The sequence below is a fragment of the Rhea americana genome, unplaced genomic scaffold (assembly GCF_003343005.1).
Source record: "Rhea americana isolate MKP2758 unplaced genomic scaffold, rheAme1 scaffold_37, whole genome shotgun sequence".
Classification (NCBI taxonomy): domain Eukaryota; kingdom Metazoa; phylum Chordata; class Aves; order Rheiformes; family Rheidae; genus Rhea; species Rhea americana.
This window is the reverse complement of record NW_028186501.1, coordinates 1,138,704-1,161,096: the sequence shown is the minus strand read 5'-3', so window position 1 is coordinate 1,161,096 and position 22,393 is coordinate 1,138,704. Positions and strand designations below refer to the sequence as shown.

The 22,393-nt window shown below is 51.3% G+C and overlaps 1 protein-coding gene across 1 annotated transcript in view; it reads left to right on the top strand.

Moving 5' to 3' along the window:
* Positions 1-18,097, top strand: part of KCTD16 (potassium channel tetramerization domain containing 16) — an 83,585-nt gene extending 65,488 nt beyond the window's left edge. Inside the window, exon 3 of the mRNA XM_085312729.1 lies at positions 17,172-18,097. Coding sequence (XP_085168855.1) covers positions 17,172-17,623 — 452 coding nt within the window. The 3' untranslated portion in view covers positions 17,624-18,097. The remainder of the gene's footprint in view (positions 1-17,171) is intronic.
* Positions 18,098-22,393: the final 4,296 nt, after the last annotated feature.

The following is a 22,393-nucleotide window of genomic DNA, read 5'->3' as shown; positions in this document are numbered from 1 at the left end:
AAGCATCTGTCCCTATGGAAAGGGATCTCTGAAACTCCTAGAAATACAGAAGACCAGAACAGATCTCTGKTACCATCCCTTGCCCCGACCGAGAATTCGGACTTTGTTCCTCTGGTCTGGAAGGAGATGCCTCTAATGCAGTTTGTCAGAGTCGTACTCAGAATTATTAAGAAGCAATAGCCCTGCAGGGCTCCTTTCTCATACAACATCCRCTCACTTTGGGGGTTTCTTTGTAGCTACAATATTTGTCTCGATACCGTTGAACTGAAACTTACGGAGAACAAACGCGGGGATCTGGCGGCACGGCACGGCACAGCACGGCCCGAGGGGCATCCAYGCACCGGCGCTGCCGCTGCTCGCCATCAGTCGCCTGATGTGCCAGTGCCACACAGTGTTGTTCTTAAAAAGTTGTTTATGAAAAATGAGGCTTGGCTCAGTGCTATTGAAAATGCACTATTACAGCAAAGAACATGAGTTATTTATTAGTGCTTGTTGTCAGAGTGAAATACCACAAGCAGTTTTCTGTGATCCTAAGCAATAAATAAGCAGGGAATGCATTGCAAACAAGGCTGGCCAGGTACTGCAGGAAATTATGCTTCTGTTGCAGCATTAATTCCTGATAACTAGGAAGTAATTCGTGACATCATTCAGGGATGCATCCCAACTAGGGGAGATCAATGCCTGGGGTCAATTGGTGAAAACCAGGTAAAGCACTACCTGTTTGGTCAGGAGACTCTGCAGCCGYGAGCCAGGCTTCTAGCGTTGCCACTGAGGGTTCCCACATAGGATGCTCATGGTTAGTTCTTCACTTTTTACAATRCTAAATGATGAGTGAAGGACATTAGATTATTTAAAATAAATCTAGGATAAGAAGAAAACCAGATCATGGCAATTAGCAGATTAGTAATGGCTTTTAAGTAGGAAAGAAGAGAGTGATTTTCAAAGTAATTTTTTTTTTAAAAAAAAAAAAAGCAGAATCGTCAGTTGCATCTATTGGTAGGAGAACGGTTTCTGGCTGGTTACCTGGTCTTCAGCCCTCTAAGTGCAGCCTAGTCCAGGTGCAGAGGCCATGGTTTGTTCTCCCTCCATAATGACTACATACATCCCGTCCCTGTTCGCGATCAGGGAAGCACCTGTTTCTCTCTGCTCTGCCAGCAGCATCCAGGCTGCAGGACAGAAACTTTGCAGAGTGGGACTAAGCGAGGTGGAACAGAAAAGCCACTAATGAACTTATTGCAAGTTGGTAACTATATGCCTCTCCTACACACTTCTTCACTACCTGTACAGGTAGTACTTAGCAGTGCTTAACAGAAGGCTGCAGCGCATCTGAATTTTAACACCACCGCTCCAAAAGCACGGTCTCCGCTGTCAGGCTCGCCGAGCTCTCACTGAAACGGCTCGTTTCCTCCGCCTCCTTCTCTTTGGACAGACATCCAGTCCACGCTTGCTGCCGTCTCAGAGAGCTGCAACTGCTGCCTGAGCTCTGCGGAACTGGCAGGCAGCAGAGTCGAGTTATTCGTGCATCCTGCCGGCAGAAAGAAGCGGAGATGAGGATAGAGGAGCGAGTGCTTCAGCCCAGACCTCAGGGCTGGCTYTGAGCCGGGGCAGCGCCCCGAGCCGCGGAGCGCTGGGGGCAGCGAGGGCTTTCTCCAGGGCTGCATCCCCGCACGCGTCCCCCTCGCCTCCCTGCAGCCCCTCCGCTGTGCCGGAGAGGCAGGCGACGGGGACGCGGCCACGGGAGCAGCGCGCTATTGCGCTGAGTAACGCAAAACTCTGCCGAGGTCGTTTCACCCCAAAGCAAGAGCCAGGGGCACAGAGACAGGCCTGGCGTTTGCAGGCACGCTGAGCCGGTGCGAGTCACCTTCATGTTCGGAGCAGGGGCGGGCACTGCCCCGGGGTGCGGGCAGGTCTGTTGAATCCTAGCGGGGAAGGGGGCTCTCTGGGCAGAGCGAGGGAGGCGGCACCGACKTGCTCCAGCCCTGGGGAGCCAGTCCGTCCCCTTGTGTCTCGAGGACGAGGACGCGGGGAGGGAGAGCGGCTTCAGCCRCCCGCCAGCCTGGCTCCGGCAGGGCGGGTGGACGTCGGGCCGTCTCGCTCGCCTCCGGTGACCGCAGCCTCAAAYGCGGAGACCCTCGCCTCCAAGCCGTGCCTGGTTTGTGCTGATTGTGAGTTATAACAGCTCACTGCTTATTATTATTACTGCTTGATTGTTAATTTATGGCTTCATAAACCACCATGCTGTATGTATAAAGTGAAAGAAAAGGAGTAGTAAAGAGACGGGAAGTCAGCAGCCCTAAGGACGAAGAGAGCCGGACAGCGGAGCGCACGGGGAGACGAGGCCAAGGAGCTCCCTAAACTGGCTTCTCAGAGAGGAACTGAAGTAGCGGCGAAGAGGCAGCAAGAGGATACTCCAAGAATAGCAAATCACTTGATACTCAGAGAAAGAGATGAGAGAAGAAACTAGAGCAACAGAGAGACTGCAAAAGCATACCAAAAAAACCCCGAGAGGTGAAAGGAGGGTGAATTTAGCCATGTGGTGCTGACGAGCGTGACTGTCCCCAGGAGCTGCTGACGGCCCCCGAGGGGACGGCTGTGTGCGAACCAGGGGGCAGGTGGAGGCGAGCCCTGGACGTGCAGAAGTGGGCAGGTGGAGAAGGTTAAACTGCATTTGGCGCTTTTGGGAAGGACAGCTGAGCTTACTCTGCCTACGAGCATAATCAACTGCAATGAAAGACAGCTGAACCATACATTGATTAAAAAAAAAAAAAAAAAAATCTTGCTAGCTGGTTGAAACCAGTGCTGTGAGGAGAAATTCTTCATTTAAGAATTAGTTATCTTTTTGCCTGAGGATTTTTCTACTTAACATCATGAAATAAATTATGAAGCTAGCATGTTCCTGAATATAGATGTCAAATGACAGACTTGCTGCGGTRGAGCTCGCTGGTGTTGCTGGTAACCGTCCCTCGCCCGCGACAGCAGTCCCTGCTGGGTTTGCCTGCCGCACCAGCTTTGCAGCCAGCGTCTAGCCTGTTGCTGAGTGCTGTATGGTCATTTAGGCCGTTGGAATTTTGTGTCGAAAATAAACCTGTCGGGGCTTTTGAGCCTTTGTTGCAAAGCCCTTCAGAGTAAACGCCCAACACAGCCCCCTGCGCCGCATAGCGCGCGGGCTGGCGGCGGCCGCGGCCGGAGCGGGCGGCCGGAGCGGGCTGCAGGGCCGTGCCGGGGCTCGCCTGGGTGCCCACCACCTCCGTGGAGTCTCGCTGCTGCGCGGGCTGGAGCAGAGCTGCCGGGGCGCAGGAGGACCTGGGCCAGCCCTGCCCGGCGCCGGCCCGGGCCGCCCTCGCTGCGGAGCAGGCGCCGCCTGCGGCTCCCCCGCCCGTCTCCTCTTTGCCTTTGGAAATTGCTGATCGGTTCATAACACGTTTGTTGCAAATGTCTGTTTCCAAAAACGTGCCTTCCTCTGCCTACCGCGGACAAGCAGACGTGGTGGGGCTTCGGGGACGGCCAGGTGCCTGCTGCGAGCCGCGCGTCTTCCTGCCGGCCTTCCTCCGCCGGCAAGCGCAGCGGCTCCGCGCTACCCGCTCCCTGCGGCGCCAGGCCCTGTTCATATGCAGCCATTGCAAAATTATTTTTATCTTGTCTTTTCTCAGCCTGTAAAAGCAAAACGGTTTCTAGTTTCTCTCCAGATCCTGTGATGTRTCTTTGGACAGCGCCTTTCCGTGCTATACTAGGAAAACACAGGCTCTGCTGTTCCTTCTGCCTTTGGTTCCTTTCCACCGTTACTGCTCAGGTTTGAGACGCAACGTCCTTTGAAGACAGTGGTTTTAATTAACAGAAGAGACATTTGTGTTTTCWGGAAATTCAGTGTGTAGGCACGTGAATTTATTCAGTAATACTAGAGCTGCCATTGGGAAAGTTTTAAAAGCAGAGCTCCAACAGGTGACAGAGATTCCTCATCTCTTAAATGCTTAAGATTCACAGCTCCTAATTTTACAACACCTGCCAAAAGAGGGAGATGCAAGAAATCAGGCTTCCTTTCACCTGTTTTTATTCAGCTTCCTGAGAGCTCTTTGCATTGAGGTCATTTGTGGTGGTGGTGAGGTGAAAGGGAACACAGGAATTATTTTTATATTATGTTCAGAGTGATGACAGGTCTTATAATAGCTCTCAATTAGCAATTGATTACAATTAATTGGAACAACATAGGCTAACATGATGCCTTCATATCTCTAGAGGATTTTTGAGTTCATGAGTCTTCATTTTTAAAAATTCAAAAACTGTGGCTCCCATGTTATCATAACCATCTGTCAGCAATTTATAATGTGTTTCTTCAACAAGCAGGATTTCTAGTAACAGGCAGTTTGTGAAAACCTGTTTTTTATTGGGAAAGGCAAAKTGTTCAAAGTTGAATGTGAATGTTTAAGTAGCATAATAAAGTAAAATCTGGTAATATTATATATACATATAAAGCCTGTGATTGCAAAAATAAAGTGTTTCTTATTAGATTGGAACAATGTGCAGTCATGGATCTAAAAGCAAACAGAAAATAACTTACTTTGTAGGTTAGAGTAGAGATTAGAAATCAAGTGTTCTGGTCCGTCCCAGTGCCGTCTCCTGACTCCGACCGCGTGCCACCACCTGCGCGCTGCGTGCGGCGCGGGCTGGGGAAGGCGTTAATGCCTTGTTGGCRCTAGGCTACTTCTGAAATTCCCAGAATTAGCGGCTGAGGGATCTGCAGAAATACTCGTGCAAGTAATTCTGAAATTGGGGTACGGGGAGGAGGTATGCTTTCTGGTTGTTCTGCTTAATTTGGTTTTACCTATATAATTTTAATTAATAGAGGATTTGAATTTCTTTCTTCGCACACATCTGGAGCGCATCGGTGAAAAATGACCGTGAGAATTCAAGCCATAGTCCACCTGCATTACTTCATTGGTTTCTGGACTGCTTGATATAATGTCCCATTGGAGTATTTYGTGTCTTTTGCATAACAGAAAGACAGTGCCAGTCTCAGCTTGTTCTTTGGTTMGTCCAGGAGATTGTTCAGAGGATACAAGTAAGCCCTCTGTCTTTAACCCATACTGACTTAATTAAATCAAATCGCTTTCAAGTTCTTGAGTACAAACTTAATGTAACAARGTAAAAGGAAAGACTATGTGATCTCTTCAGCTCTTCCCACAAAATTGGCTCTTTTTACTTTTCTTTTTCAAGCCAAATACTACTAAACTGTCAATGAAAAATACAGGTAAGAACTGAAAAAGTATTGCTTAGCTGTGTTTGTGTTTTGGTCTGGCCAAGATTTTTACTTGGTGCRTGAGGAAAGAAAAGGTAGAAATGGGTATGTCTAGAAATTAGGCTTGCAAGATCTAAAGTGCTACCAGAAAAGGGGTTTGGTTAAGTGGGCRGGTATGGTTAAGAGGATAATGAGATTAAAAAAGAGGATTGGTTTGTAGAGGCTATAGTCAGAACCAGTGAAAAGTTGGCACGTGACCTGAATTAATGATGGTAATATTTGCTGAGATATCAACGCACATCTTTATAATAAGTCAGAACAGATTTTCCTGACTGCGAAGTGATTTACGTGGCGCGTGGTGACGTGCACTCTGCTGCAGGGCCTTCTGCCACGGTCTGGATCCGTGCAAAAGCTGCAGCGTGTCCTCAGAGAGGCCGTCAGGCAGATTATGCAAAGGCATTTGCTGAGCCGATTCTCCATAAATCGCGTTGCTAATCAGGAGCTGGACGCTCGCATGGTCACCCAGCCTTTGTGAAACCTGCTAACGTGCGGGCACGGAGGGCTGCAACTTGTTTCTGCAAAACAAGAACAGAAAATTGTTGAACTGAAGAATTGTACCAGGGCCTGTGTTTGCCACGTTAGGCACATGCTGAGCAGCTCCTCTGTGGTCCRGCAGTATCTGTGGGCAAGGTGGTGTGGGGCTGCCCAGGGACAGCGGCCAGAGCTCACGTCTGCCCCCTTCGCCTTTGAGATACCCTCGGGTGCAGAGCGGCCGTGGGGCCGAGCTGCCGGGCAGTGAGAGGCCTTGTCAAGGCTGCGCCTCTGTTCCTGCAGAAATAGGCAGCTGAGCTCCAGGGTGCGCGCTGTGCATTTTGCTCTTGCTGTTTACAGCTGCRGTACATCCTGGAGCTGCCCGGCCCAGGAGACCATAGGCAACCGTTGCTGGCCTTTGCGTGGACAAGCTCAGAAAACTTCAGCGCACAGGTTGTAGAATGGGCAGGGACGGAAGCAGGTGTCTCCAGGGAGCTGTTCAAGCCCTGGCGGTGTGCTCGGCTCGTCGTGGAAGAGAGGAGAAAATTCAGGAGAGTCTGGACTGGTGGCATTGCTACCGCAGCAGCCAGGCACCGCAGCTGCGCCCGGAGGGGCAGAAGTGCCCGGCACTAGCCGTTACGTTCACACGAGTCCATTCCCGGCCTTTTCACTACTATCCCTGCACGTGTGGGAGCGTCCAAACCAATTACATTACTCTTGTCTTTCCCTAGTTTTGTTTGCTTGCTGAAATTTTGCTCAAGATACTTGATCCTAAATACAAATAAGTCTACTACATGTCGTCCTGCTGCCAACACCAATACCAGAGCCAGTTACTTACATGACATTTGTCATTGTTCCTAAGCTTTACTTTGGCAATTTTATTTAGACAGGGGCATTTTCTGCTGATAAATCCAGCTAGACTACCAAGTCACAAAGTATTTATTAAAACACCAATTAGACCTTGGTGCCTCATCAATCACAACACCTTTAATTCATGCAAGGATGCAAAAACTGTTTGAGGTATTGTGCATGCACGAATGAGTGATCTAAATCAAATTGTCACTTTACCGGCATTACCTTATCTTCAGACCTAGAGGCAATCAGTTTTTTATTTACCATATGAATAATGTGTGATATTTTTAAAAACCTCTGCCCGCCATTTTTTGATGTTGAAAGGAGAGCTCCTGCCTCGCAAAGTTGAAAAGAAAGATGACCGCAGAGGTGAGGGACTCAGCCCATCACACACCCAGGCTGTGAGGCCCACGCTGGATGGGATGAGCTGGTGTTGGGAGCACCTGAGTGCTTCGGCAGTGGGAAGGTGCATCCACTCTGCCCATCCTGGACCTTGTCAGACCTCCCTGCCTAGCATTATTTTGACTCACATGGGGATCAGCTGCTGCAGTGATGCCCAACAGAAGAGATGAAGCATGGAGCAGACAGCAAAAAGTGAGGACAGAAGGGGCTTCAGAACAGAGTTTTTTTTTGGGAGGGGGGAAGGGGGGGGTCAGAAAGCCACAGAGACAAGGGAGACAAAAAAATACAACACAGAAAATTGGAAAGTCCAAGAGTCCAGCTGCGCAGGAGACTCTCCTGCTTGGGGAATGATGGCCAGCTCTGCCCCCGACAGCCCCTTCCCTGGGCCGCTCCAGCGGCACTAGGAGTGCTCTACTGCCACTGAGGTTTCTTTTCTGAGCAAGAAAGCTCGCTTATATCTTTTGATTACTGATTCATTGCTGTCTCCATATTTGTATGGAGAATAAGAAATCTGTCATTCACTATTTTATAAGACAGGCTCAACCTTCCTCCTTCCTCTAAAATCCCCTGAAACCTCAGAAAAAAAAATGGCTATGAAAAATGTAGGAGTTGAATAAATGCAATATAATTCAGAAAGCAATGAGCTTTCCTATGTATAATGTCAAGGCACATCAAAAAGGAGAACATCCATCTCACTGCATGTTTTTACACATCATCATTCCAAATCTGGTAGGAAAAAACAAAGTTTTAAACATTTTTGTAGAACAGTAATCTGGAATAGTTTGATTCTGAAACATCAAAATGTTTTGTTTTTTATGAATCTGAAACATTAGAACAGAAGATACTAYATCAAATAGTAGAACTACAGAAGAACTATATCAAATATGATATTAAAGTTAATAGTGTAATACAGATGTGGAAATTAAAGGAGGTATGGAAATGATTTAGTGGRGTACTTTCCTAGTGCCAATGTCATGAAAATCACCATGTTCTCTCATAATATTTGAGTTTCAAGAAAACAGTGTCTCCTAGTGAAAAATTACCTAAGAAGTGTTCATACAGGTCTCCTGGGATCCAACAGAGGTTTCTATATGTTTTATTATGCTCCCACTGCATTCTCAGGTGGGCTTRGAGAGCAAGAGGTAAAAGATTTCTTTCCAGTGTAGCAGTTAAGTAGCTGGATAATTTGTTAATGGGATTAAATCTCATCCACCTGGAGACACTGCTTAAATACCAAGTCTGGCATGGGGGGTTGGGGGCAGGCTGCTTACACAGTGGCAGTTGCAAAGACTTCAGGCTTTTGTCAGGTATGTCCCTGCAGGGGTAAAATTGTATTTTACAATTGTAAGATGTGTAATAATTGTATTATCTGCAGGTTTTCAGTCAACGGGTAGGTTTTTTTTTTTTGTTTTTTTTTTTTTTTTTTTTTTTTTGTAGCTAGCTGAGGAGGTCATCATAGGTCTAAGAAATATGTTGCTGTGTATCTCTAGTGTAAAATATTCTTCAGTTAATTAAATTGCAATTAAGATCATACAGAGAGTTACCTTTGATCAGCAGAAATATCCCCCAGAATCTCAGAGCCAAACCTAGCTGTGTGTTTCCCTCTAGTTCGGAATTCCCAAGTATTTTACTGTGCTTTTAAGAGAGCTCCTCCATTCAGCCCCAGTTGCGGGTACATGTCTGTCTGGTGAAATGACTCTTGTTTAGAAGTTAATTATGGATAGCATTTAAATATGAAYAATAGAAAGTCTCCTGGCAGCCCGGATCCTGCTCCACCCCCTCATTTACCTGGCCTTTGGTGCCACTGAATTCAAATGCCTCCATCTGAGATGGATGTAATGATGGCTGGTGTTAGTGTTTGTAAGCTATTTCTCACAAAAAAATGCTGTATTGATTTGGGATTTGAAGGGGTTTATTTTGCAATTACTTGTTTACTTAAYGTGTTTACCCTTAAAGCACGAGTGCTCCCTCCTGGCTCGGTTTCCTCCTGCCAGCCCTTCTTGGAGGGGTTTCAGGTTCGGCTGCTTGCAGTGTGCTCGCTGTAAAGGAGGGAGAGGGGATCGGGAGCCACGTGGCTGGTGGTTTTTGTGTCAGTTATACATCAGAGGCTTACTGCTTCTTCAGAAGCTTCTAATAATAAAAACTATAATTAGGGCAGTGGGAGAGAAACGTGCTGAGCTCATGGAGAAAGGCAAGAGAGCCAGATCAGAATTAATTAGACCCTTTTATCCAAGAATCTCAAAGCATTTAAACATTAATTAATAAAGCCTACAGTTAGGTTAGCATCCTCTCCTGTTACCTGCCGGGAAGGGTGGCCTGTCCGGCGCAGGGGCTGGGCGCGGAGGCAGCGCCGGGGGTTTCCTCCGGGCCAGGCRCCGCCGGGGCCCGCGCCGGTCTGCCGGTCGGTGAGCTGGGCTCTGCGGCACGCTGCGGGCCGGCTGCTTCCTGCCGCCGATCCGGACCCARACGCGGCCCTGCTGCTCCGGGTGAGCAGTGATCCCGGGATTCTTTATTCGTTCTCTCTGGGACGGCAGCAGGAAGGCTTACTGTGTGCAGAGCGATACCCGACAGAATAAAGTGGCTGTGGAAGCAGTTTTCCCCTAATCAAAAGGCTTTCGTGGAAGGAAGTAGCCTAGCTTGTAGGATTTAGGTCCCTCTTGGCCCTTTAGATATATATGATGTTACTTAAGACGTAGGATGCAGTAAGAGCGAAGCGTCCCCTCGCTGTAGGGTGCTTCTGCATCGGGTGCCACGCTCGTGCCGCCGAAGTCCACGGCCCCGGGAGCGGGGCGCGTGAGCGGGTGGCCTCGTCCCGCCGGAGCGGGCGGGAGCACGGGCTGCCTCCCCGAGGGCTCGCTCGGCTCCTTCCGCTGTCCCGCGCTTGCGGTCAGCTGCGATAGGACGTTACGCCTTTTCCCGTGCTGGCGGGAGCCTGATCGTGGGAAAGGCTCCTCCAGAGCCCCTGTTCGGTTTCCCCGCGGCGCTGAGCGCGTCCGCCCTGCGGTGGGGGTGTTCGGTGCTCACCCTGAGGCGCCCAAAAGCAGCAGAAGCGCTGCGCTCCGCTTTGCGGCGGCTCTCGGGCGACGCTGGCGGGAGGGAGCGGCGGGGCCCGAGGGCAGGCGGTGCCGTGAGCCGCCAYGGGGAATTCGGGCTGAAAGCCCGCAGCTTCTCCCCAAAAGCAACTGCTAGTCGTCCCTGTAATCTCGGGCAGTTCTTACTGTTAGAAACTTGTTGTATCCAGCAAAATAATGTGCAGTGTGTGTGCCTGAAAGGTGTGAAGTACACCGCTGCGCTTATTTCCGTACACTATAGGGCAGAATCATTTTTCTGCTGTAACTTGGCATGCTAGAAGCTGTTGAAAAATTTCAAATACAGAAGGATTTATGTGGAAGTGGAACGTGGCACAGCCTTGGTTCAGTGCCCCTTTCCCTCCCACTCTCCTTTCCACGCTCCAAAACATCCTGAAAGGGAAAGTGACTTTTTTAATAGCCAAACRATGTTTTTAATTTTTTATATATAAAATGTCTCCCCTTAATTAGTAGGGAGTGGCTGAAGTGTTTCAATTTTAGCATTTCAGGGGGCAGGAGGGGGGGGATCAGCCTGCGGCAAACACTGAACACCTTTGCAAATCACGAGCTCTCCTTTGCAAAGCTCTTTTCTTGCCCGTGAGAGGCGCAAAGTGCCAGCCCTGGCTCACTCACTAGTGGACCTCGGCCCCCTCTTACATCTGGCTGCGTTGACATCACAGTTATTTTCTTGACTGATATCCTCCTCCTGATAGCCTACAAAAATCCTTGTGTTTTGTCTCTATTTCCCTGCTGAAGTTACTGTCATCTTTCTGTCTCCACTCTTTTACCTCGTCTCTGATTTAGTAAAAATATCTTCTACTCTAATCTTAATTTTCTTCCTCGTGCCTTGCTGATGCTCCCTGGTGGCACTGCTCCGATTGCTCCCTTCTCTTGGCTATTCGGGTGTCCTTAGAGAAGCCGTTTCCAGCGAGCTGTGGCCCGGCCTGGAGGAGGTTTGTGCAGTCTTTGCTGTACGTGGCCTCTCGCAGACCCGTGTGCTTTACAGCCGTTACGCGCGCCTGTCCCGACCCACGCCGCGCGGGCTGGACACTTCCCGCAGCGACTGTGGCGTGACAGCGCAGCGAGGCACTGAAAAGAAGTCAGTTCTTCTTTTAAGACTAAAGAAGCCTGTGCTTTACTTTGAAATTTTGCTTTGAGCCTAATGAATCAGACTAAAAGATTAATGAATCAGACTAAAAGATTAATTAGCGAAACGTGACACTGGAATGATGTTACAAAACGTCGTGTTCCTGTTCCCATTGCAGATGGATTGGCTCGGGGGCTGCTGAGGGCGCTGTGTCTCCTTTGCACAGCTCACGACTGAAGTTTGTTGGCTTTTCAATAAGGTTCTGTCCAAGTCACTTTTGCTTTTTAATGCTTCATCCTTTCCTTACGCTGACCAGCCCTCTCCCGCCTTAGACGGCAACCATGTGATGGACCGGAGAGAGCAGTTTGGTTACCTGATGCGGTAACTTCAGGTTTTGTATGATGCGTCTAAAATCTCAAACTTCTTTCCCTGGCGGGATTTCTTTCTTGCATTTCCTTACCTCAAAGCCTGTGAAACCTGACTGGTGTTCGGCGAACAGAGATGTTGAAAGAGCACGACTGGGCCACAATTAGACAAAGTGAGTTTGCAAAATAATAAGCTGGACAACTGTGCCTGCACGAAGCGGAGCTCTGCTGCTTGACTGGAGATCAGATGGTTTCACTGCACTGTTTTAACTAGCAGGACTAATGTTACCAGCATAGTAATTGCTTTGATGCCAGTTGGAGTTGGCACAGATGTATTTTTCATGTATCACTGCTTGATATTGGAAACCTTTCTTCCTCCCCCCCCCCTTTTTTTTTAAAAAAAAAAAAAAACCCTCAAGACTATCTTCAGATACTGAAAGTATTAACCTACTTCATTAAATGCTAAAGGGCAATTCAGTCTGCTCTGTAGCTTTCCCATTCTCTTTAGGTTTTCTTAATGGACTGGCTAGCCTGATATGTTGTACTTACAATGATTATATCAAGGTCKTCTTAGCATAAGCTTTAACTCCCTCCTTCCCCCCCTCCATTAAAAGTATATTATTTCTGGCAATTTACATTACTTGCACCCTGGACTGCGYTTCTCATTTAGTTGATACTAGAATAAAGCCAGTAAGTGCAGTGGCGTTAGTAAGGTTTGAAGCCAGCAGATTGGCCAAATGGTTTCTAAGATCAGAACTGTATCTACAGAATTCCCCACCCTTCTAAAGCTATCAAAAAAAAAAAAAAGCATATMTCAAGAAGCCGCCTATTCACCTTTGCCTGCTCTTTTTCAGCAAAGAGGAGCAATTGTACAGCTTGCAATGTCAGACTGTGGGTTTTAACTCTCCTGGYTGATTCTTCAAGGGCCTTATCCAGCGATACGCCGATTCGGCCCTGCTTTTGCCCTTGGCTGGGGCATCTGGAAACCTCTGTGCCTGGGAGGAGCTGGTGCGTTTGCTGCGGGAGCCGGTATTTGGTGTTAATGAAGCATGCACAACTGCAGCTGGTCGTGGCCCTGCCCGTTGCTGGGATCATCTGGACGCAGGCACGGGCCAGGCGGCCGCTTCCTGGGAAGCTCTTGGCGTCCCCGCCTGYGGCTGGAGAGGCCGAGGCTGCCCGGGGCCGTGTCCCGGAGGCGCCGTCCCCGCAGCGCGGTGGCTTTRCCCTGCGAGGTGCGTGTGCGCGGTGGCCGTTCACTTCAGCAATACTCCGTGTTCAGTTCCCAAATCTCCAAGTTTGGAATCAGATGCGTGAAAAGCATTTTGTGGAGAGCTAATTAATTAATTAGTTTTTAAATGGAAGAGAAATATTTGGAATGAGAGTCTTCTGTGTTCCTCCTCCAGGGACAAGAGCTGTCTCCGTCAAAGGGACTTGGCCTGTCTTGCCTGAGAGGAAACTCCTGGAAAAGCCCTTAACGAGTGAAGCAYGTACAGGTGGAGTGAAGCCTTGTAATAACGTGTAGGAAGAAAGGATCCCGGCTGTGGCCCTGGCGCCGCGTGACCTCTTTGTGCTAATTTTTTGGTGACGTTTTGTCTCTCCCTTCAGCATGGGCTTCGGACAGAGTTGCTGTTCAGCTAAGCAGCGTCGTCAGGCAGTCGTAGGAGCATCGCGCGAGCACCGCTGCAGTGCCCGACGCCTCGCGGCGGCACCGCTCCGGCCGGCCGGTCCCGCCGTGGTGCTGGGAGCGCGGCCCAGAGGGGGCTTCGCTGCGCGCCACGTGCGCACTTTACTTAAACGGCATCAGAATTTGCTTACAAATGGCCAAGGAGGCCGTTTTCCCCAGTYCGCCGGGATTCTCTGCCGTCCTTAAATGCCCACGAGCAGCCAGGGAGAAGGACTAAGTTTACAGGTGGAAAAAGTAGTTACAGCTAAGTACAGAGGGAATGCCGAGAAAGAGGGCAAGAGGCTCGGGCGAGCCGGGGCCACGGCAAGTCCCTCCGCAGCGGGCGAGCCCGCGGGAGGCCCTGCCGCCCGGCGCTGCTCCCGCCTCGCTGGGGCCCGGTGCCTGGGCCTGGCTGAAGCCCGTCGCCCTCCGCTGATGCGAGTGGCCGGGAGGAGCCACCAGCAGGGCGCGGGCAGCTGCCACGTCTCGGTCGGCCACCAGCTTTCTGCAAAGGCTCCGYGCATACTGCCTTTGCCAAAGTCGACAGAATTGAAAAAAAACAAACACCTTTATTGACTCTTTTTTCAGAGAAGATATGGAAAAGACTTGAAGCAAGTCTGTAAGTTAAATTTGGGCATGCAGCTYGCAGACCGACAGGCGGCTCCGTCGCTGCCAGGGCAAAGCAAGGAGTGGATGCGGGAGGGCTTTCTCCTTTCTGGCCTTCTGCCTGTTTCCACAAATCATGTGTGTTGTGTTCAGGGCTGCTAACAAGAAGGAGAAAGGGGAGAACAGGACAGCAACTATTGGCAGCGCGAGATTTTCTTAAAAGTTTGCCTCAGCAASATTGCAGAACCGCTCCCTCCAGGCCCTGCTGTTTTGCTGGCAGCAGCACAATTTCCCTGCGTTTGGCAGGAACCAGTTTCCTGAGCACCAGCACAGAGTTTTCAGCCTGGATCCTGGCRCAAGGAGCAGGTTTCCTTATTCCACGTCATCCCAGCACGGCCCTTTGCCCCTTCTGCCGCCGTCCTTGCAGCCCACGCAGACGCTACCGGCCTGCTGGCAGCGTGCTGGCATCGTCCGGAGCCCTGGGAAAAGGCWGCAGGTCAAGCACCCGTGGTGGCCAGAGGCTTCCCAGGACTGACTAAAAATATGATGTATCAGGTGTGCAATGCAGCAGGGCTCCCATTTCCTTTTTATGGGTGAAATGAAGGACTCTATTGCTGATATGAAGTTGCTAAGCTAAATTACACTTTGCTTGATCTGAGTAATGTGACCAATTTGCGCAAGTTGGAAATGATAATTACATTTTAGTGGGAAGATGGATGCTTCCAAATGATGCTTAAATCCATGATTTTTTTTTTCTCAGCAGCTCAGCCAGGGAACCATTTTTATCARTGCCAGCTCTTCCCCTTTGTCATGGATTATTGCTTTTGGGCAGGTCTCCAGCTGGAAATGGGGGRAAAAAAGATTGAGCTGTGTGCTATGTGAATCAGGAAAGAAATTAGGTACTGCTCAGGGCTTCCCGCCATGGATTCTGCAGGTGAAGTGCCACGTTGCCACAAAGCTGCTGGTTCGTGCGAGCGCGGGGCCTCGCGGCAGGAGCGAGTCCCCCCGGCACCATGGCTGGCAGCAGCCTGCCCTGTCACACCGGCCTGTGGCCATACCCAAGGTGTCCTCAACCCACGGTAAGGAAAAATGCTTGGAGAAATTAGAGTTCTTAGRGGTATCAGTACAGGAAAAGAAAATTTCTGAGCACTGTTGCTGGGGGCTTTGGAAGCAAGGTGTCTTCTGATGCCTGTTCTGGAATTTTAAAATGGGCCGGATAGATCTTGTTGTTGCATGGGAGTTTCTCCTTGACGTATGTAGCCAGCAGCCACATGGATCATCATTACTGTTTGGTTTGTTACCTTAAAAAAAAAAAAAAAAAAGTTGCATTGAATTCAGTGCAAGTATAAAGATTGTGATGACTAAAGGAAAACRTAAGTGTTTGGAACAGTGGGTGCAGTGCGAGTGCTCTGCTCAAACACGAGGAACAGCGTGTTCTGTTGTGTTTTCTTTCAGGCTCCTGGGGAAACGTGGGCTTTCCTCGGGGGCAGGTTTGAGCATCTCTCTAAGGCGCGCGGATCGATGCCAGCTCTCTCAGGGCTCCCGCAGCCCCATGCGGGGAAGCACCGTCCTGGGCTGGGGCTTTCTGCTGGGTGCTAGAACCAAAATATGGCAACTACTGTAGTCTTGCAGGAGACCGGGCARAAACCCTCAACTCTGAATTTCTTTTGACTGACGGGATTTTACCTCTAAGATCCTGACAGAGATCAGTGCCCAGAATCTGTGCACGTAGCTTTCYGTACACGTTTCCCTGCTGTTTGCTTGTCGTCTCTAACTTGCCGTGCCACTCCGGGCCGCAGAGCGTCGGCYGCGAGTCACGTGCAATGTGTTCTCCCTCCGACGTGGCAGCGTGCGTCGTGCCGCAAGGAGACGGGCAGGGCCATCGCCAGCTTTCCCGCCTGCAAAACGGCTCTGTGGGGCGCCGCCGAGCCCAGCGCCGCGGCGCCGGGTGCAGCGTTCGACTCYCCCGTGCTTGCCGTGGCGGTGCTGGGAGAGGCCAGGCGCCTCCGCGGGGCGGCGGGGGGCTGCGGTTTCTCCCCCRGCTGCCTGGGAGAGGCACCTTCACCCTGCGCCGCTGGCTCTGGTCTCGTGGCAGCGCTTGTGCCGAGTTGGTTGCTAATGAGAGCTGGGCCCTGGTATTCATTTCTAACTGTGCCAAAAAGATCATTGCAGAATCCCCGGGTTGTTGGTTTTAACCTGGACGCAGCAAATATACAAGAAGGGGGGGAGGGGAACAGACATGTTGGCTTTAATGGTATAACTTATGCTGGCCCTTTAAAAGACAGAACAAAATGAGTTGGAGTATTTGACCCAAGTCTAAGCAGTCTGCAGTCTCTGGCAGGCTCGTTGCAACTCCGCTTTGAGAGCACTATGGGCAGCATCTTTTCTAATTGAACAGTTTCCATTTCCTTCCATCTAGGCTTGTGTTTACTAAATGGGAACCCCCTGAAGAGTCAGTGCCAAAATGAGGTGTTGGACCCTTTGCGTTGAGTGGAGACAGCGATTTTGATGTGAATAGGCAGCAACGTGATCACTGGGCTTCTGCTGAAGTCCGCTCTCACAGATATGGGCTTTCTCCAGCAGTCAGTAATTTACTTTTTGGTTTGTCTGTTTTGAATTGGAAAACTTGGCCTTGATCCTGTAACTGTTATTCCCACCTGTGAGCTTGTTGGCYTCAAAGAAATGATGCAGATGAGTAAAACTGGGAGGAATGGCTGTTTGATGCCAAAAGCTGAAATCCTTATTCTGTTCTTTCTCTGTCCTTCCTCATGCAAAAATTGCACAGACTTCATGAGGAATCCTGTTAAAGGAGAAAAAGCCCTGTGCGATCCCTTCAGGATTCAGCCTGGGTCCATGTGTGCAGTTAGTAGCAAATCATCAACCCTGAAAAATAGCTAGGGATTGCTGAAGCAGTGCTCGCTCCCTCAGGACGGTCCAACCCGGATCCTCAGGTGAACCTGGTGTCATCACTGAGGATCTCGGAAGCTGTTCAGGTGTTACTTGATGCATAGGATGAGCCACACAAGTCCTGAGCAGGGTTTGCACGTGCACTGGAGGAGAAGCTCCAGCGGTAATGAAAATGGGGCCCAGAGGGCTGAAGGGCCTGATCCTGCGGAGCCTGTGTGTAAACGTCAGGCCCTTGAGACTTCTGGACGTTTTCCTGGCAGTTGGTGCTGAAAGTCGGCAAAGGGCGCGGAGTYGTCTTGCCGCCCCGGCTAGACTCGCTCCCCGCCAGCCAGCGTGAGCCTGGCGCCGCGCGGGCAGCCGCGGGCCCGGCCCAGCAGGCCGGTGCGTGCCGCGAGCGCAGGCTGGTCCGGTCCCGGTGCCTCGCGTAACGCCAGGGCGCTCTCTGTTCCTCTTGCAGGTGAGCCCTCCCGGTGGTCGTCCTCCCACTGCGACTGCTGCTGCAAGAACGGCAAGGGAGACAAGGAGGGAGAAAGCGGCACGTCGTGCAACGAGCTGTCGACGTCCAGCTGCGACAGCCAGTCCGAGGGCAGCTCCCCACAGGAAACYGTCATCTGCGGCCCCGTCACCCGCCAGCCCAACATACAGACTCTGGACCGGCCGGCCAAGAAGGGCCCCGTGCAGCTGCTGCAGCAGTCCGAGATCCGGAGGAAGAGCGACCTGCTCCGAACTCTCACCTCGGGCTCCCGGGAGTCCAACTCCAGCAAGAAAAAGGCCGTGAAAGAAAAGCTTTCTATTGAGGAGGAGCTAGAGAAATGTATCCAGGATTTCCTCAAGATCAAAATCCCAGACAGGTTTCCGGAAAGGAAACATCCTTGGCAATCTGAACTGCTGCGGAAGTATCATCTATAGGATCAGGGCAGGGAAGTGCATAACCCTGTTACCATTTAGAGCAAGATTCTAAGTGATATGAAAATAATTCCTGATAATAATTTATTAGGTCACAAGAAACAAATCCGTCTCTATAGTACTGCCCAATTTGCCTATTTCACTTTAATGTTTATAGTCGTAGGGTAACGTGGAAGCACAATGACAAATACTTCTATTTGTAAACTCCGAGTCCTTGCACAAGCTGAATACCTGAAGGGCACAACAGTATCAACAGCAGAAGCTACTCGAGCGCAGGTGCTGCTGGCGGCAGTGGAAGTGCCGCGCRTGGTCAGGCACCGTCCGGGAGGTTTGGGACCTGCATGCCTTTTGAGCCCTCACTTACGTGGAGGATGTGCACAACTCCGAGAAACAAGCTATGCCATGACCGTTTACATTAAGCGTGTGTGTGTGTGTATATATATATATGTGTATATATATCTCTGTGTATATATATGTGTATATATATATCAGTATGTATTGCTTAAAGATTTTCTGGCTCTCTCCTTATAGCTGCACTTTCTCAGAAAAGGGTAATCTTAGCAATCTGTAGATGTTCCATTTCTTCTTAAGATCTTTGAGCGCGAGTAGAAAACTTTTTTTTTTTTCCCCACTTCCCTTCCTTCTCTCTGCCCCCCCCCCCCCCACTGTAAATGTATGTTAGTGGAGGCCAGGGAAAAGTGCGTGGGTCTCATTGCCATCAGCAAAACATCCCATGTATTTTGATGATTTTCCCCGTTTCTTCCCCCAGCTTTTTCTGTATTTCTCAAGGCTTTCTGGTGACAGTGGGTTAAACATGTAATGATTCCAGTTGGAAGGTTGCAGGGATTTTTCCTGGCGTCAGCGCTGCGGCGGGTCGGGCTGCCGAGCAGGCGAGGCGGGCTGGGCTCTGCGGACTAGCCGGGCGCAGTTGCCAAAAGTCTTTGGCCCAGGCTGGCGGGGAGGGCAGACGCTCGGTCCCAWCCGACGCAGAAGCAAATTCAAGGGCTTACCAGCCTAACAAGATGCATTTAGTGCTTTGATCGGCAGGGAAGTGATTGCTAAGCAATAGAACAGTGCCGTTCCAGCTACCTAAGTTTCAAGAGAAAATTGAAAAGAAACCAGCCGGATTCTGTGAGCGAGACACCGATCGCAGTGTCGGCCCTTTCTCTRGCCAGCGGCACGGCGCCGCTCAGCAGGCCGAGCGTCCCTGGTTGTTCGTAGCGGGAGCCGTCGGAAAGGTCAGTCGGGGGGACGGGCCGGCGCCCGCGGGCAGGGTGCAGCGCCTTGCCGCCGGCGGGCCGGCCCCACGGGAGCCGGCAGCAGAACGCCGAGGGGCAGCCCTTGCCCGCGCGGCACGGTACAGCAGAAGTACGTAGAATTCTTACATGTCTGTGTATAAAAGGGATGTGCCCGTGCTGGTAGCCCAGGGTGTTTCGATAGCGACTACTGAGCGACCGCCCGGTTGTAGGCCTTCGTTTCCCCTCTGTGTTTCGGGCTCCTGTGGAAGGCGATGTCAAGTCGCGCAGGTTCGTTCTGTCTGGATGCACTTTCAGCTGCTGTGCTTTTCTTTGCCGGAGGAGCCGCGAGGTTCCTCTGAGCACACAGGCGGCGGCCGGCCCTCCGTGGGCAGGGGCCCGCGAGGACGCAGCGCGCGGCGCTCGCCCAGAGCGATCCCGGCGCGGGAGCCCGCGCGGGGGCAGCGCCTCGAGCAGCCGCTCCCAGCCGCGGCGGTCTGCGGCGAACGGCGTTTGGACGTGGCAGCTCAGGGTCGTGTCCGCTGAGGGTGAATTACTTTATTTACCGCACAGCATTATCAAGCCAGAACGTGGATTGGGGAATGGGGGGCCTGATTTAGGAAACGCTAGGCCAGGCACGAGGGTTCAGCATTTCTGTGTATGAGGCTCTAGCACCAACTCAGGTTTTAATACCTTAGCTCATGCTCACGTTCAGTCACGTTAAACGTGTAGCCCTCCATTTACCCACCAAATACGTGTGTTTTTGCAGCAAAATCCATCACCTTTAACGTATGTGGGACAGATGTGGCCCAAGTTATGTGTTTGTTTTGTGGCACCTGTGTCTCCTGCAGTGCCATGCGCATGATGGGAGTTTTTGTTTTGTTTTGTTTTTCCTCCTTTAAATTCCCGGCCGGTCGGAGTCTGTGGGAGCCTGCAGCTGGCACGCACAGCTGGGGCCTGCTCTCCCCTCCGCATCAGGCCAGGTCGTTTCCTGAACAGTGGCTACAGGTGAAACATCRCAGTTGCTACTCGTTTCCTCTCTTTTGTATCACAAATATTTGTACTACAAAACGAGGGACAGATGGGGCACGCGATGTGCATGTACACATAGGGGGTGCGTGTCTGCATAGTGGMATTTGGTTTGCACAGAGCTGCGTGATGAGCAGTAACTGTAGAAAAATTGGACCAAATGAAATGCTCCAGAACAGGCTTGATTTACGTGGCCTTCAGGTCTTTGGTTGTAGATGAAGTGGTTATTACTCTCTGCTGCAAAAATAAGTCTTTAATATTAATCACAGGCAGGCTAAGCCTGCTGGAAAACATCATGCTGTATTACTGCCTAGGATGCAAGTTGGAGGGCAGGTGCCTGCAGGCGCACGCTCCGGGTCTGGGTGGCTTTGCCCCTTCTGCCCTGTGTCCRTAGGGAATGGATTCCAGCCCGGGGGAACAGCGCGGTTGTGCAGGAACCAGCCGGGCCGTGGGCYGTAGCCGCACGGGAAGCGGCCGGGCCGGGCTGTGCAGCGACTGCAGTCCGTGCTCTCCACAGCGCTTTCATTGCTGACRGAGGGGAGCAGAGGATCCGCAGTTTGGAGCGGTTAGGGAGCTGTCCTGACTCTGCGCGCAGCCCCCTTCCTTGGGGCAGTAGCTTTGCTCTTGTTGGAGTAGCAGCGCTTTCTAGTTAAGAAGAGTCTTTTCTTCCTCCTGGCCTGTGCTCCGTGACGGCCTTTGGGCTCACAGATTCAGAGAAAAGGGCCTGACTTCCCTTGCTGATGCTGTCCTTGCAGTAAACATAAAGCAGAACAAAAGGCACCACGAGGATGAGTTCATTGCAGGTGRTTGTATTAATTTTGGATGACCGCATCCCTAAAATAATGTTCATGCATACATACGTGTATGTAGCCAGACCGATTCCTGCGTGCCCCTCGGCCTGTATTTGTGCCTCCACGGCAAGGGCTGCTCTCCTCAGCTCGCAGGCCCTAGCAGCCTCCTCGCTGCTAGACGTCGCCGCGGCGGGTACCCAGGGCTGCGACCGCCCGCGCTCCTCCCTTGCCGCGGGCTCCTGGCGGCTCCTGTCCCGCTCAGTCTTTCCCTTGTTGCCTCATGTCGGTGCAGAGGGAGAAAAAGAACAGAGCACAGTGTGCAGAAATGAAATTGGAATAASAAGTTGTCTAAAAAAGTGGCTTTTTTAAGTGCTAAAAATAGTTCTCATTTGTTGGAGCGAAAGGACCATGTCTTTCCCCAGGACCTTTTCGGCAGTTTRTAGGTAGCAAGGCAAAACGAAATTCGGGTAGCAGCATACCTTACTCCCTGAAATATGCGGGGAACAAAATGGATACTGAAGCTACTCTGTACACATAACAAAGACCGACCAAAGTGCTTTTGAAATTAACTTACTTTAAAACGTACACTGGCTTCAATGGGACCCAGATGCTAACAAAATAGCTTTTATCAAGCAAAATGGGCAGTGCTGGTCAGTGAGGATGAGAGAAAGCCATTAAACTTCTGTGAAATTCACATCCATGTCGATTGCTTACAGTGTTTGTTACTTCTGCTTATGGCAAACAAGCAGGGTTTTTTTGTTTGTTTGTTTTTATGTTGCTGCTTCAGGTACCTTGTTCTGTTTCATCACCCCGCTTTACCTGCCCATGACCAATTGCTTAAGACCTTAGGTTAAGAAAGTGTTGTAACTAGGTGTTACTGCCCTGCGCAAGTGCACCTTGGCGCGAATGTAGGGAGCTGGGCGAGGCGCCGGGGCACCGCGTGCCCCAGGGACGTGCCTGGGCCTGGCGGTGGGGCGCCCGCACGGCCCGGGACGGTGGCTTTGGAGGGAGGCTGGTGCAACCTGAAGGCAGGYGCCCGGCACAGCGCAGGTTCGGCGGGAGCCGGCGGGGAAGGGCTGGCCCCGGCCCTGCCGCCTTGTCCACGCACCGCGGCTCCGGGGACTGCGCCTGCACGGGTCAGCCTGTTTGACTTGCGAAGTGGCGGGCTGAAGCAGGAAGCGAGGCTGGGCCTCGCTGGCAGCGAGCAGGCTGCATCCTCCAGCGCTGTGCCCCGGGCTCCGGGGCCCCGAGCGGCAGCGGGGCCCGGCCAGCTCGCTGCCCTCGTCAGCAGGCCCCGGCTCGACCGGCAGGGTGCCTTACGGCCAAGGCCCGTGCTCGTCGTGGTACAAAACAATCATCCAGTCGTATGGATAGCTTGTGCCCCAATGGGGTTTTGTAGATTAAAAGAAMAAAAAAAAAAAAGCACTTTTAAATGATTTATATTACAAGATGACATTATTTTTCTTGGCACTGGTGTCACTGAGCTCTGTACCAATTTATACGTACGATATTGCAGCTTTTATTCTATTGCAATGAACACACAAAAAGGTGGACCGCAGACCWAAGCAGAGGCAAACGTTAGCGATGGTTGCGGAAGGATGAGGCGGCCCAGCTGTTTCACCGGGCATTGCTCTTCACGTCCGTGCGGAGCGCCGCGCGGGGCGGCTCCCTGCGGGGCCGGCGCGCTGCCTCGCGCAGCACTGCCGCCGCGGGGGCCG